Source organism: Mugil cephalus, chromosome 3 (genome assembly GCF_022458985.1).
Source record: "Mugil cephalus isolate CIBA_MC_2020 chromosome 3, CIBA_Mcephalus_1.1, whole genome shotgun sequence".
NCBI lineage: Eukaryota > Metazoa > Chordata > Actinopteri > Mugiliformes > Mugilidae > Mugil > Mugil cephalus.
This window is the reverse complement of record NC_061772.1, coordinates 5,369,923-5,386,679: the sequence shown is the minus strand read 5'-3', so window position 1 is coordinate 5,386,679 and position 16,757 is coordinate 5,369,923. Positions and strand designations below refer to the sequence as shown.

Here is a 16,757-nt window from a genome sequence, read left to right as displayed (position 1 = left end):
CTTATCAAGGATGTTCTCTGATACTGCTTTCATTTTGTATGATGCTCACACTGCCATGGATAGTGTGAATAGTGCGGTGTTAAAGTGTCTCTGCCTCTTTATCATCGCACATCCACACATTTGCAGGTGTTAAGATATATGCTTTATTTTTGTGAAGTATAATGAGAGCAATATTCTGTTTCTTTGTGTTATTGTTAAGAAATCGCATGAAAATACAAAAAAAAAAAAAAATACTAATCTTTCAAAACACCCTGCCCTGCAGTATAATCTAAATTTAAAATATCTTCAGGGGAATATATAAAATATATATATAAAGAAAATAGTAAATCAAATTCATTGGTTAGGGACTAATTTTAGCTGCAGATTACTACACATGTGCAGTATTTAATAAAAATGAATGTTTTTCTGTTTTCCATGCAATGAATGTGGGTATACGCTACATGTGCAATATTTCACGTAAAGGTTTACTCATTCTAAGGAAAACAGAAAAACATTCATTTGTATTTCAAACTGTTTTAAACTGTGACTAAGGAATAAACTATGCCAAGATCTCCAACAGTGTTTTTTTTTACATTTTTTAAGAATTTTTTTTTATTTATTTATACAAAATCAGCCAAATTTATCCTTTGGACAAACCTGTATTGTATACTCAAGAGAATTTACATCTACTTCATGCGAAATGAGAGTCGAGAATCTAAAAACTGAATAATAAGGGTGGACTCTGGGAAAAAGAGTGTCCCAGTGCAAAAAAAAATGGGGAAAAGCAATTTAGGCCAGCTGTTGGGTGGAGGGCTGCGTAATGAAAAGTGATCATATTCAGCATGGAGAATGAGGCCAAGCAGCACCATCAGAAATGTGTGTGAGAATACGGAATTGGATATTAAATGTCTGGAACGGCTCCTTGAGTAATGCCTCGAGCTCGTCCCCAGTAAGATAGTGCGTTTTAAACTGGATTTCTCTCCCTCCCTCCAGGCCACACCACCATCAGTCAGTGGGTCTGCCCACTGACAGATAATCTCCCTCTCATCTCCACGCAGCCATGCACGCTTGTCTGCCCTTATCACGCAGCAGACACCGACCGACCTTGTGACATAACATTATGCCATTTGGATAATGCCAGTTGGAAGGTGTGGTTTTTATGTTGAAGTGCAGAGTTAGTGCCCCCTGTTGAGTGGAGTCCAGGGCTCTTATTTATTGTGTGAAACCAACTGTGTTTAATCTGTGTGTGGACATGCTGTGAATATTGCAGCGTTTGACCCTTTGTACAGACAGTGCTACATCTTAATGCCGAGAATTGTGGCTCTTTGAAGGGAGTCGGATCTTACGACTCCTCTCCAAAAGCATTTCAGAAGAGCAGCTCGTGGGGTGAAAAGATTGTTTGCTGACCCTGATTTAAATTATATTTTCTATTTGCAAGATTGCAAACCACTTTATGAACGCTTTTACTGCTCAGACTCTAAATACCGGTGTGTTGGACTGTATCAACATAAAATAACTGGGTTACACTCTCCATCTCCAAACCTCACGAGTCGACCACCACAAGTTCATTCTCAGGATGTGAAAACACTTGAGTGAAATTACATCAAAAGAGAGAGAAATAAATCAATAAATAAACTTTCATTAGAATACAGATCAAATGCATCAGCCAACCAGAATAGTTCAGAAAATAGCGTGATGTTAACTTTTCCGTCCTCCTTCATGTCACAGTTGTCACCAGGCTCGGAGGAAGAGGAACATGAGGGTCCGGTGTGTGAGAAGCTGGGTCGTATTCAGTTCAGCGTTGGATACAGTTTCCAAGACTCCACCCTCACTGTCAAAATTCTCAAGGGCCAGGATTTGCCTGCTAAGGACTTTTCCGGCACCTCTGATCCATTCGTCAAACTCTACCTGCTGCCAGACAAGAAGCACAAACTGGAGACCAAAGTCAAGAGGAAGAATCTGAACCCCCACTGGAACGAGACATTCCTGTTTGAAGGTATGACGAACTTAATATTCACTGCACACGAGGACACTTTTAAGCTGTGTCAAACTTATCTGTGTGCATCGCCACGGCATTTCAGACCGCACTGTGTGAATGTCTTTGTCAGGGTTCCCCTATGAGAAGGTGGTCCAGAGGACGCTATACCTGCAGGTTCTTGACTACGATCGCTTCAGCAGGAATGACCCTATCGGGGAGGTGTCCATCCCCCTCAACAAACTGGACCTAGCCAACATGCAGACTTTCTGGAAGGAGCTGAAACCTTGTAGCGATGGCAGCGTAAGTAATATGGAGAGGGGGAAAGAGGAAAATAGGGAGCAGAGGGAGGAGGGATGGAGATCGGGAGCATGAGAAGATGGGACAGAATGTAACGGGTGATGTCATTCCTGGCTGCCATAATGCCCCCAGGGAAGATGTGCTTGTGGGAGCAGGGATAGGAGGGAGTATGGAGAGGCTGACAGGTAGACTGAGAATCCGCAGACAGCCAGACGAAGAAACAGAGATACACAGCAAGAGACAGAGAGGAGAGCAGCGTGCAAAGGGGGCTAGAAAGCAAACAATTTGCCGCTGTTGTGTGTAATTTCTCTAGGGAAGTCGAGGGGATCTGCTGGTGTCTCTGTGCTACAACCCCACAGCCAACACCATCACTGTGAGCATCATCAAAGCCCGCAACCTCAAAGCCATGGACATTGGAGGCACTTCTGGTATGGATGCTCCTTCATCTTCTGTGTCCTTTTATTGATGCCCTTCTACATCACTGCTGCCTCCAAATGAAAATGAGAAACTACTGGGAAATGACATTAGCTCTGTGACATCACACATGTATCGCATGCAGTATTCATGCAGTGTGGTAAACAGGAATGAGATGTTAAAGCATACAAATTGGCTCATTTCTCCTCAGACCCCTATGTAAAAGTGTGGTTGATGCATAAGGACAAACGTGTGGAGAAGAAGAAGACAGTGGTAATGAAGCGCTGTCTGAACCCTGTTTTCAACGAGTCCTTCCCCTTCGACGTGCCTGCCCACGTGCTGAGGGAGACCACCATAATTATCACCGTCATGGACAAGGACAGACTCAGTCGCAATGATGTCATTGGAAAGGTATCTCCTTCTCTCTTCTTCGCCTCTTCCCTCTTCTTGTCCTCCTCCTCTGTTTTGTTTTGTTTTGTTTTTTTTTGACTCTGTGACAGACCATCAGCAGCTGATTATTAAGTCAGTCTCTACTGACCCCTGCTGGAACACATGGCCCAATCTCCTGCGCTGTCATTTGCTAAATATACACCAAAGGAGAATGTGATTGCAGGAGCTATATTTAGATTTACAACAAAAGAATGACATGCAGATGTACCATGCTTGTCTAATAATTTCAGTTGAATTATTGTGTCTAGTAAAATTATGTGTATTTCTCTAATGAGAGGTTTGGATAGCTGTGATTTCTCAATCATTTCCTAAATATTTCTCACAAAACGGTGTAAGATTGTGCTGATATAGCAGAATATAAAGACAGAATTTGTCTTAGCTTCAATATATTTCAGAATTTTCTTGAAGCATCATTTTACACAAATGCATTCAGTCATTATGTCTGTGGAGGTTCCCAATCATCCAGGTCATGGTAACCCAGAGCACTTGAGTAGAAGACTTCCCTTTGGTTCTTAATGACATTTTACCTCACATCCCAGATGTTTGCTCAGCCCTGACTGAGGGAGTTCCACATTTTATGACCGTCTGTCTGTGGCTAAACACCCAAAACTCACACGACTAAAGCGATCATTATGCCATCTTTATTCAAGAACCAAAAAGAAGACCAGATGCCCTCAAATTCTTTAGATCCATTCATAATCTCATCTACAAATGGAAAAGTAATCCTACATATATAACTGCACTGTTGCCTGTGGACAAAGTCACATTTCTGCTGTGCATTGACCCAAAATAGTCTTGGTTACAGCAACACTACACTACACTAGCAACCACTAATTTGAATCAATTCACTGGACCAGTTTAACGCAGTTTCTGCTTCGGCTGCAACTATAATCCTTGCCAAATTGCATTGTTTGTTTGTTTTTGTTTTTTTCTCTGGAAACCTCAGGAAATTATTAGGAATTCAGAAGCCCATAAAATAAAGCATTGTCTTAGTTCATTTCATCTGCTTCAATTTTGCCCCATTATTCCACACAGTCCTGACTCCCTGCACATGCTGCGTGTTGTGATTATTTAAAAAAAAAAAAAAAAAAAAAAACTTATCTGTAAGTATTGATGTAATGGAGAGTGGGTTTAGAAATGTTTCATTTCTGTCTCATTCAGGCTATAGAGGAATAATCTCTAAGCTGTGTACAGCATGAAGGAGCTGTTAGCCTCCTTGTCTTTAATGCACATCTACAGTAATTGCAGGTGCTATACTTGTTGCTGCCTCATATGTATTACCTGTCTACACGTAGGTTGCCTATTATACGTCTCTTCTCTATTAACCTGTCAAAGGACATTGGAAATGTCATCAGTATTTCATGTACAGATTTGAAGTTTCTATTTTTTGCAATGGAATCACTTGAAGACGCTGTGTTTGATTAGTGACGCGTTAGCACCTTCAGGTAATAAAGTCTCTTCTTATCATGGATCTTAGTTTGCCCTGGATTTGAGTTAGATTAGGTTTAGTGGTAAAAGAATGGCTGTTTTTTTCTCAACTTCAGGGTGTTTTCTGTGAATGCACTTTGTAAATAACTCTGTCTCCATTTCTTGTAGATTTATCTTTCATGGAAGAGTGGCCCTGCTGAGGTAAAACACTGGAAAGACATGATGGGCCATCCTCGCACTACCGTGGCCCAGTGGCATGCTCTCAAGGCCTGAGGGACCCAGCTAACCAACCTGCCTACAGTGTTTTCTCTCTCCACAACTCAGCATCAGCCTCTCAGCCTCTGTTCTCAGCACATATTCCCTGCTCTCTAAATGCAGCGTTGTGCTGCAGACCATCTCCATCCGTGTCGTCTCTTTGTTCTCAGGCTTCTTTGATATTCCTTGCCCTCAGTCCTCGTGACACCGTCCTTAAATTTCACTGTTGTCAAATTCTGATTCCCACTAGACCCCAACATCCCTCACCTCTCATCCGTTTGTCTGAACTTAAAAATGTCTTTGATGTCTTTCCTTACTTCCTACTTGTGTCCTCTTTCTGTGAGATGTTTTCTTTTTTTTTTCATCATCTTGTCAACTCTTCGCAGTGTCCAACATCAGAGCAGGACCTCTTGCCGACCTTGAACACCAACCAAAAATGGATCAAACTCAAATTCCAGCCATCCGCTGCGGTGGCAAGACGAGCTGCGTTCAAACATACACCTGAGTGTGAAAGTCACTGACCTGAGAAACACCATCCACCACCCACACCCGGTGATGCAGTGAGGAACCCTCCACTCTGCTCCTCGCCTTCTTCTCCGAGTCCTCCTTTCCTGTCCCCGTCCCTCCGTACCCTCCAAATGCCTGAAAAATCAGGAAAACCGACAGGCAATGGAAGAGTGATGGGCTGTATTTAGAAATTACTAGCACCGGACTCTCACTCAACTCATGTTTGATCTTTTTCACTTTTCACTCTTACTCTGGTACCACTGTAATAATTCTCCCTTTGGCTGGAACCCTTTGTCGTCTGTGCGTGCTGTGGGTGATGTGCTGTAACCCCGAATGAAGTTCTCCAACAAAAAAGTAAAAGAAAAAAGGATACGAACACGAACATTTAACGCTGGTCTGATAGGCCATGTGTAAAAAAACATACTTTCCTATTTTCTTGGAAAAGAAACCCAGATGGACAGAAAAAAACAGTAAAGTGATTAATGTGGTGTTTTATTTTTTGGTTTGAAAACAACTTAGAGAATCAACCTGTTCTTCCAGACACTGAAAATAAGCAAAAAGCAGCTTCCATACGTGTGGAAGTGTGGAATAATGTGTGTGTATGTGTGTTTGTTGTGTGTGTGCATGAGGGAGTATTGTGGACTTGCACAGCTAAGTTAGAGATATTGTTGAAAATAAAAATTTGCCCTTGATAGTGTTGGTAGAATAGCTAGAATCTGTGGTGTTGATGTTAGGTGAACATGTGGGAGAAGGTCAACGAAGTTAAAGGGTCAGTACGTCCAGATCACAGACAGTGCTTTCTAACATACCCTTACTAGTATCGACTAGGACAGACAGTTAATATGTATAGGTTACCGCTTTCCTTTTGACACGGATTTCTGAAATAACAGGAAGATGTCATTCATACTGCCTTTCTCAGAAGTGTCACCGATGGTAAGGTGGCGCGGTCTTATCAGCTGATGTTACCGAGGAAACAGATATGATCTTTTGTAATAGCTGCTGCTGCCCCAACTTTAATGGAGATCAATAGGTTTTCATTGTGATTTGGAAGCTCCACAAACCCCACAGTGTGTGGTTTTCTGTGGCACTAGAGCAATCTTTCCTCAGTAACCAAGTATTTGCGTATACTGCGTGCGAAAGACAGACAACGTGCAATATTATCGTTTCTACGGTTGAATGAAGATCTGCACTTAATTTTGTGATTTGGGTGAACTGACAGTTTACTAATTCAGGCAGTAAAGGATCAACTTCATCTAAATTACGCTATCACCCCCGTTAGAATGTGTCTCTCTTGATCTGTGTATTAAACATTTAATAAGCATTCCAAGATTGTTTTTAAATTTAATTTACACCAGAGCACTTTTAGTATGAAGCCAGTATTTGGTGGTTTGAATTCCGTACAGGTCAGTCTTCCAGTTGCTTCACTGCCTGAATGTGACCCTTCTCATGTCCTGTATAGATGCTTGCTGACTGGGTGAATGGAAACTAACGAGAGTAATAATATCTGGGGGGAAAGTCTTTTTACATTCCACTGTTTGTTATTTATTTTTTTTTAATTAATTAATTTATTTATTTATTTGTCTATTGGATGTGTGTATGTGCGTTTGCGTCGTGGGTGAGTGTCAATATTTGAAGTTTAGTTGTGTGATTGTATTTCCTGTGAGTCCCCCTGTGTATATCTGCACTAAGTTCTATTTTGCCAGTTTAATACAGAACAGCATTGTTTACTGTTTTTATTCTGTATGAACCAGATGTACAAAGAAATATGTTTTTTTAAAAGCTGTCTTTAAGGATCACTGCACTTGTTGACAACGATGCTGGAACAAACCTCTCTTCATAGCAGAGTTAGCTTAACGGGGATGTTTGGTTTGGGAGTAGGGAAATCTCTTGTATGTGAGCCGAGAGTCAAGGTCATAGGAAAAATGTCACAAGCAACCTTTACACGAGATAAAATCATTTTTATTTGACCATCATGCACCAGATCTTTAGTTCAGACCGAAGCAGCTAGCAACATTTTGTCCTTAATGTTCTCTCTGTCCTTCCTATCTGGTCAGATCTGATTCACCGGGGCCAAAAAAGAACGAAGGGCGGCTCCTTAACATCACAGCTGACGCTTCCACAAAACACCCCCGCTGTGCACACATGCTTTCTGGCACAAAGTGTTCTGTGTGTGCCTTATAAACCCCGCCACGCCTTGTTCTTCACCATATGCGCTCCCTCTCCAAGTGTCAGGGAGCGGGGAGGAAAAAAAGGTGAGACAGGAGATAATCGTCACCTCTTTGCATCACCTTTAGCTACGTCTCAGGTCAGAACAGAGCATCGAGCGGCCCAAAATAACCAGGAACATAGTCATCCGTCTGTCCTGATGGCCCTGTGTGTTAAACAAGGGGGTTCTTTCCAATGCTGCTGACAAAGCATTACATTCCAGAGGCTTAGTGAAAGTCAAATCGATGCAACTTAAATATTGGTTAAAGTTAAGTCAGGGTTTGGTATATTTTTTTAAGAAATCGAGCTAAAATCGTCTTTCTACACTCCTCACTGGCCAAATACCACACACTGGTAAAGTTTACTGTACGAGCTCGCATTTCTGTTTTAGGGCATTCTCTTAAGGGACTGCTTGAGTCAAAGAGAGGTTAACCAGCAACATTTTCATTTAATACTGTACAAATGATTGTGAAGTGTCCCGTATGAAAAAAAAAAAAGACAGAAAAAAATAATTAGTATTTACTGGGGTTGTCGATATCTGTCTGTTGTTGGTATCACTAACCCCTCTCCCTCTTACTTTCACTCCCTTTTCTCTTTGTAGTTACACATCCGTGGGGTGCACAATGTTAAATATCAACCATTTATTTTTTTGAACTCTGTACAGTGTATATAGTAATATAAATGTGTATATAAAACAAAGATTCTTCTGGTCTGGTATTGTTTTGAATTTTTCAGCAGAAGGTTGTTTCTTCTGATTTATCTAGGCCATATTGCTACATAAGGGAAGCGCAGTGGACGAGCACAAAGGTGTCGTTTCTATCTTAAATGCTAGCAGTGCCCTCCAACAATGTAACTATATTCTCTTACAAGACGCACATTTAAATAAAACTATTAAAGTATTGCCATATAAATACACTTAAACTATGACAAGAAAGTACATCAATCAGCCACAACATTATGACAAGTGACAAGTAAATAACATTGACCATCTTGTGACAATACAATGTTCTGCTGGGAACCTTTTCGACCTGGAATTCTTATGGATGCTACTTAGACATGTACCATCCACATAGACCAAACCAGGTACCCCCACCCGCATAGCAATGACACTTGGTGATGGCAGCAGCCATCAACACAGACACACATACAAAAACAAACACTCACTCAAAAAAAAAAAATAAATAAAAATAATATGAAGAACTGCACAAGGTGTTGACCTGGCCTCCAAATTCACTAGATCCCAAACTGATCAAGTATCTGTGGGATGATCCACAGAGGCCCCTCCCCTCAACTCACAGGACCCAAAGACCCCCACTAACAACATCCTGTTACCAGACACCACAGGACACCATCAGAAGACCCATGTCCATTCTCTAATCAGTCACAACTGTTTTGGAGGCACAAAGGAGACCTGACAGTATTAGGAAGGTGGTCATAATGTTATGCCTGAACATATTAATACTCATGCAATGGTGTCAAGCAGCATACTGTTGTAGTCTGTACAGTTGGGAGTACTGCAACTCTGTTTACACAAGGTAAATCAGAGGGTTCATGACATGATGAACCAGATAGAATTTATTGATCAAAAATAGTGCAATGAAGTGCATTTTGCACAACTTGACAAATGATCATTTGAACTTTTTTCTTTTTTGCAAACTGATCTAATTGTGAACAGGTGTTTTTTTTTTGTCCAGTTTTCCTCTAGAGAGATGCACATTAATCACTGTCTGATTTTATGTGTTAATATCATTCATTGAACTTTAATTGCAAACACATGGCTCAGCTGATAACGGCACATTTCTTATATTCACTGCTGAAAATACATAGCCATGTTTGCTTTCCATTTTCCACTAACTGCCTGAGCAAAAATAGGAACTTAAGGGTTTTAAGGGTAATTAACATGGTTCTTTAGAATCAGTGCTGATCTCTAGAATTAAGCAAATCGCCTGCTCTGCCTCCTACACACAAAGTTTAACAGCATCTTCAAACACACCATTGGAGAGATACATAAACTCTGTGTATGTAATGTTGACAGGGGGTGTTTAATTTATCAACTTATCCAACACCTCCAAACCTTAAAATTACACTCTGCAACCCTCCTCTCTCAAAAGGGGGAGCAGTTTTCTTAAGCGCATCGCTCTCTAGCAGACATGGGAAGACCAGAGGCAGGTTATGTGCCACTGCTCATGGTGGTGGTGGAGGAAAAAGAGAACGAAAGCACATGAGGCTGAAATTCCAAGGGAACAGAGGATGATGGTGGGGCTGAGGATAAAACAGAGAGCTGTCACGACACAGGAAGCAGCAGTGGAGGATGACAGGAACGCTGGGCTACAGATAGGCACAGTGGGTGTGTGTGGGCAGCTGATGAATATATACTCTAAACAAGCCTCAGAGCAATAAAGGCATGAATTGTGCTCCCCCTGCATGTGGGATCTTAAGGTGGAACCCATTCCACCATATTTAACTATTCATTAGATAATAAAGTGTGACAGATATATTGCATCATACTGTTACAGACATTGCTAAAAGCTGGCCTAGTCCCTGCATGTGTAAGCTGTATTTTACTGTTGCAGCAGGTCAATTTATACAAAGTTAGTAGTGCTAGGGTACATGAGGAAAGGGACAGGCCCCTCCATAAACTTCACCCACGACTGCAGATATATGCATGGATCCAACTCCATCATCAAGTTTGCAGATGACACCGCAGTGATTGGTCTCACCAGCAACAACGATGAAACAGTCTACAGGGAAGAGGTACAGCACCTGACCACATGGTGCGCTGATTAAAACCTGCTCCTTAACACCAGTAAAACCAAGGAGCTCACTGTGGACTTCAGGAAGGAGAGAAGAAGCACGCATGACCCCATCAACATCAACAGAATGGTCGTTGAGCGAGTCGCTTCAAGTTCCTGAGGACTCCTATGTTTGAGGTCCTGTCCTGAACCACCAACATGGCCAGTCTAGTAAAGAAGTCTCACCAGTGTCTGTTCTTCCTGAGGACACTGCAGAAGAACCATTTGTCTTCAGCCATCCTGATGAACTTTTACCAATGTGTGATTGAGAGCATCCTAACCAACTGTGTCAGTCTACTCTGTCACAGAGTGCAAGGGACTGCAGCGGACAGTGAAAACTGCCCAGTGCATCATAGGAACTCATGCACTATTTTCCCTCCTGCCCTCAGGCAGGTGCTTCAGAAGCCTCCGGGCAAGGACCAGCAGACTGAGGAATAACTTTTCCCCCAGAACTGTGACTGACCTCTGCCCCCCGGTGACCCCTACACACCAATCCACTCACACCCTTCCACTCTTCACTCCCTCTCTGACTAAAGACTGTTACACAATCACCACTGCACTACTGGACTATTCTACACACGCACACTTTAAACATAGTACTGTTTACACAATACTATATACCAAATATTGCAGAAATATTAGGGACCTACTGCTTATTATTTATGCACTCTTTGATGCTCACTTTCTGTATTTTGTATCACCTAATTTATCATCTGCCATTTCCTCTAGTATAAGAGATGTTATAGTTCCTGTTAATAGTCTACTCACATTTAACTCACAAATCCATCTGTATAATATGCTCAATCATTCTGTATATCTTGCTCACTCACCTGTACATGGCCTCACCTGTGCATAGGTTTCCATCTGTAAATATTGTCCATATACTATAAAATACTAGTTGTACCATACCAATGATATACCACACTATTTACGCTACATGTACTTACTGCTTATTGCACTTGGGGTAAGATAAACTAAACTGCATTAGCAGTACCTCTGTTCATGTGTAATGACAATAAATCTAATCTAATCTAATACTTTAGGGGTCTGGTGATAAATGAAGTGATAAATTAGCTAGCAGTGGCTCAGATATGAAAAGAAGTGAGGGTTCCAAATTGACTGTAAATAGTGGTTTAAAGACCATTTTCTCAAAATTAATGTATCATCATAGTATGCGAGCCAGAAATCTCCACTTCAGTAGGACTTATGTATATGAACCAAATATGACCTCAAACAATAATCTTTTTAAGGGGAAATCATAATAGAACTATTAATAAAAACCAAATCAAAGGGTCTCCAATAGTCATTGCTCTTTCTGTAAGTGAGGAGCCAAAAAGGTGGGATTGTCAATTGATTTAATCTTTAGTGATTCATAATAAGCCTAGCATGTTTATTAATTTAAAACATGACAGTAACTAAATACTGTTAAATCACATGAATCATTATGCTGAAGGGTTTAAACACAGGTTTGTGTATCATTCATACCCTGAAGTATAACAGTTTACTCCTGATTACTTGAGAATTTAATATTATTTCCACCTCACATTTAGATAAATGATGAGACAGATGGCGGAAGAGCGAAGCACACACAGAGGGGAACCCTTCTGACATCATCTCAGGCTATTTTGAGAGAAACTGAAAACACACAAAGAAATAAGATCATCCTTCTTACTTAACATGTTCCGCTGTCTAAATAAATGAGCCACAGAATGAAAATAAACATTTGTCTTGTCTATGACACAGCCATGGCTGCAGCTGATGCGAACATTGTGATTCCATGGACGTACACAAGCAGACTTGTCATCTGTTTAGAGATTCTGTGCACATCTCCTGACCAGAGGGCACTTCCCTTCTGCACTCAGTACAAGGTTCCACTGAATCGACATGACACACAACCGGACAAAAAAAATGTTCCACCAGAGTCAGCACGTGCTGCTCCCGTGCTGGAGAGGACAAATAACCTTGTTTACATGGTTTTATGCAACAATGTATGGTTTAATTGGAAACCCAGCATGCCATTGTTACATTATCTAAAAAAAGCTATAAAGACATACAGCCTATATCACTAATATTTATCCAAATGAAGTCATTTTATAACAATGAGCACATTATCATTTGTAAGCACCTTACAACTCGCTTTTCCCAATTTCTCACATAAAGAAATGCAGATAAAATTAAAATAAATATAGCAGCTAAAAAATGATTATTGAAAATAAGGTTAATAGGATATATGTGATATCAGATGAGCGATTTGCCACAGACAAGACAAGATCAGCAGGTGCTTGATTTTAAAAGGAAACGAAGGTGATGTGCTGCCATCTGGTGTCTGTTACCAGACACTGCAGGCAGTACAACCTTCATTATGTAACATATTCTCTTCCAACCATCAGTCATGGCATCCTTCAGCCATGTGATACGATCCTGTGGTAAAGGGTGACAACCACGAATCAAACAGCAAAGACATTTATTAAGCAACCCATAATGTCATTGATAGGCACAGTGATGTCATTGTACACATCAGATTCTCACATACTGAGAAGTTGAATCATATACTCACTTGTTCAGTTCATGAGGTACCAGTGAAAATAAATGCATTCAAATAAAAGTCCTGCACTAAATCTTAGCTTCATGAAGGGTATGACATAAAATCATTTTATTTAATATTTTAGAACTGCATTGTGTTGCACTGATGTGAAACTTAGTCAATGGACTAGGCCAAATATCATATAATATTCAATCCAGTTAAACGACACCACAAATGACATCCTCCAAAATGATCATACAGTTAAACTTCCACCGTCCTTCCCTGTTCCAACAAAAACTGAACATTCGAAGGGTCGTGGACGGGGATTTAGCGCAGGACTGTTATACATTCAATATTATTATATTACAAAGCATACATGTTTACTGGGGTACCTAATGTTTTGACAAGTGGGTATATTTATAATACACTTAACACAATTTTCAGAACACCTTCCATGCGGTGCTGTTGAATTGCATCAATGTCCATGAATCTCTGCCCTATGATAACCACGCACATGCTTCAGTATTTAAGATATTAATAGACAGCAGTGTATTCCAAATATTTTGGAGTCCACAATATTTGTACATGTACAGGTGTAGCAACACCTCCAACAGGAGGCTGATCTCTGATTCCTTCAAGGCGCCCCTTTAATGAGTCTCTGAGAAGGTCGGTAGGGTCAAGGACCTCACTGGCTTTCTTTTTCCAGGTACTCCAAGCTTGGCGCATCCAGCCTCTGTTCCTGGTTACGGTTCTTAGTAAACTCCTTCAACATATCCATGACCTCTCCTTGGTAGACCTCAGGAGTGGGCTGAGCTTCTGTAAGAGAAAAAAAGGGAACAGGTTTAACAATAATCCAGTGTAGCCTCTTTAAAATCCCAATTGGAGAAAAAGCAAACTGCAGAACGATGAAAGGAGCCCTTCAGACATCACCTTGGTTTATTTCAACCTGAGAATGTTTCACTGCAAGGGTGACGTAGGTTAGTTCAACACATTACCTCTAAGATATTAGATTCTTGATTTCAACAGCTTTTTGTCTATTAAACAGGACAGACCTATAAGTAAGAGACAAAATGTGTGACCTTAAAAGGTTACTTTATCAATTAGAAATAATTTCAATGAAAAAGTAAAAGCACCGTAATTGTGTGCTCAGTATCAGCCAGAAACTATTTTCTTTCATTTGTCCTGAGTTTCTCCCAAATGGATGTTTTATTCTCACGCCAATTCAGTTTACCAGAAAAACAACTGAATCAAATTAAGAGTAAATTAGAAAAAGTATAGGTGAATTAACCTGGAGCAGCGAATGAGCTCCCAGGGTGAAGTGCCACAGGCCAAAGAAAGAGGAAACAAAAAACAGCAACAGAATTGAAGTTAATTTGTAAGCGGAGCTGTTCAATATTTTAGCATCAACAGATAAACAAGGTTGAATAATAATTATTCCTACTGGAGTTTTCCACATTTTCTTGTTACCCGCTGGATATAAAATGAGCACGTCTGATTTCTTTGTTGCTGTTGACCCAAAATAAGTCAGTTATATTATTTGCAATACGCATAAATAAAGAACATTTTAAATCTCCCAACACTTTGCAGTGTGACTCATACATATTCAAATTCCTCTTAACGATGTAAGTAATATGTGAGAAACATAGTATTAGTAGCTCTAGAATAATAAGAGTTGGAGGTAAGGTGTTTAAGGCTTTGCAAAACCTACAAAAACCCACTGCCAGCACTACACATCGAAGGAGAAACTCACACACGAAGAACTATTCTCTCACCTGTCGCCCAGTAGTAGATGTCCCAGTCGTTGCTTGGTTCATTAATCAGTCTGTCATACTGCTGCAGCTGATTCTCGCTCATTGTGTTCAAGTATCGCTTTGCAAAAAGGCTACAAGGGATAAGGAGAATTCATTAGAGTCCAGGTCCTCTCTCTAAATGGAAAGTTCCAGGTAATTATCTGAGTCGCTTGTGTATGGACTACACAAAAAAGACTTCTGCTACAGCTTACAACATGTTCATCTGCTCTAAAGCGCTTAAAAGACGGGTTGACATTTTCTTTAAGTCTGTTTTTTAAAACACTTAAATGTGATTGTGACTGCCTTCAATGTAAGAACAGATCGCATTTGTTTGTTTTTTAAATTATTATTACACAAACTCTGTGACTCTTTGACTCTTTGGACGACAGCTGAAGCTCAAAAAATTATGCACAGAAATAAGATTATGATTGTTGTGGCCCATCACCTACACAGACATTGCTTCAAGTTAGCACCAATTCCTAACTTATCCACCAAGGTCTGCACTGTCGGTCATAAAGGTTGTTCATAAAATGATTTGTAAGAGGACAGTTGGATGGATGGATGTTATTTGCACTAAAACAAATGGACAAAGTGGATTATTATTATTATTATTACTTTTTTTTTAACACGGCATTATGCTGTTACATTACTGATCCAATGTTGCGATCAAATTGGGTTATATGTGGCCCCCTGCACTAAAATGACTGACATTTCCTGATGGACTCTGTTGACTTGAAAGAAGAAGTAAAACTACAGTTGTTATAAATGTAAGGTGACAAAAAATCAACAGTGTGGTTGGGCGGCCAGCAGGCAAGACAGAAAGAGTCCAGCTTCCCAACCTGAGCAATATGCAGTTCTCCAACATGCCCCTCTTGCGACTCTCATATAGAAGTCGGCGTCTCTTGATGTCAGTAGGCTCTCCCGGCTTCTCCTCCCAGGGAGGCAGAGGGATCTCAATCATGTCCGCCTTGGTGTCATCAGGAGAGTCTCCACGGTAACCACGAGATGAAACCAGCCCTGCGCTCGCTGGCCTCCATGCTGCCTGGCACAGTCCTGTTACCAGCTGGGTGACAAACACACACACTTCAGATTAGCACTGGTGCCTTATCACACAAGACATGCCATGAGTCAAAGAATTCGTTGTTTTAATTTGCAGTGAACCAAACTATGTAGCATACGTCTTGCTATGACTAAAGAATATCCAAGTGTTTTGCTTCGCCGAGGGAAGTTGCGTAACATCACACGCCGGCCTGTTGTACAACTGTTTGGGTTGTACAACTGTCCTCCAACAGGAGAGACGCAATGTCTGCTCCTACCAGACCTTGTTAAGCTAACGCTGACCCAATCATAAAACACAACTGTCACGTTACAATACAAATTACTTGTTTTTGCCGCATTCTATTATTACACTAAACGATTTAAATTAGCGTTAAATCCCTTAAAAGTCGACGGTGAGCTATGGGATTACTACAGCTTCAGATAACATCCAAAAATGTACACAGCCTTAACTGGATAACTTACTCTTCTTGCAGCAGCAGAAGACAACATTTTAATTTTTAACCTTCTTCCTTGCGGCGTTCACACAGACTCACAACAGAGCTTTATCACCGGAAACGTTTTGACAGCGACCTCCACCGGTTTTGGGACCGATACACGTTGAGTTAGCACCGCCCACCGGAAACAGCACCGCCGTGGACGCATTGACTGTATGTGGACGCGCTTCCAAAGAAATGCTCGTACCACAGGGGTTGTAAGGAGAGCCACGAGGACCAAAAATGTTGCCGTAAGCGTTTTTCTTTGTTATTATTATATTATATTATTTTATTTTTTGGGAGTAGTTCTTTTGTAGAAGAAAATTGCGATTCTGACGGTTTGGATTATTTTTGAATATACATTTGAATGATGTATGACCTAAACCCACTTTGCATTTTTCCAGTTGTTGTTAACACAACTGAAATAACTATATCATGTTCCAATATGTGATTAATGGAGAGATGTTATAGAGTATAATGTTATAGTAGCCACCTTCAAACTGCAGCCACGAAGAGGCTTTGTAGAAGCATTTCTGGAGTTGGAAAATGCATTAAATCTCACCCTGAACTGTGTATAAATGTGACATTTCAAAGTTTGGAGAATGG

General features: G+C 40.6%; 2 protein-coding genes across 4 annotated transcripts in view; one reads left to right on the top strand and one right to left on the bottom strand.

Moving 5' to 3' along the window:
• syt7b (synaptotagmin VIIb) overlaps positions 1–8,230 on the top strand; it is a 91,691-nt gene extending 83,461 nt beyond the window's left edge. For all 3 annotated transcript variants that reach the window (XM_047581042.1, XM_047581041.1, XM_047581043.1), the window contains 5 exons: positions 1,708–1,975; positions 2,088–2,257; positions 2,568–2,682; positions 2,880–3,079; positions 4,715–8,230. In XM_047581042.1, coding sequence (XP_047436998.1) covers positions 1,708–1,975; positions 2,088–2,257; positions 2,568–2,682; positions 2,880–3,079; positions 4,715–4,819 — 858 coding nt within the window. In that variant the 3' untranslated portion in view covers positions 4,820–8,230. The remainder of the gene's footprint in view (positions 1–1,707; positions 1,976–2,087; positions 2,258–2,567; positions 2,683–2,879; positions 3,080–4,714) is intronic.
• Positions 8,231–12,752: 4,522 nt separating this feature from the next.
• sdhaf2 (succinate dehydrogenase complex assembly factor 2) lies at positions 12,753–16,309 on the bottom strand. The gene is made up of 4 exons (XM_047581513.1): positions 16,141–16,309; positions 15,459–15,682; positions 14,602–14,711; positions 12,753–13,645 (listed from the first exon to the last, which is right to left on the bottom strand). The coding sequence occupies exons 1-4, from the start codon at positions 16,165–16,167 to the stop codon at positions 13,515–13,517; spliced, it is 492 nt and encodes a 163-aa protein (XP_047437469.1). The 5' UTR covers positions 16,168–16,309; the 3' UTR covers positions 12,753–13,514.
• Positions 16,310–16,757: the final 448 nt, after the last annotated feature.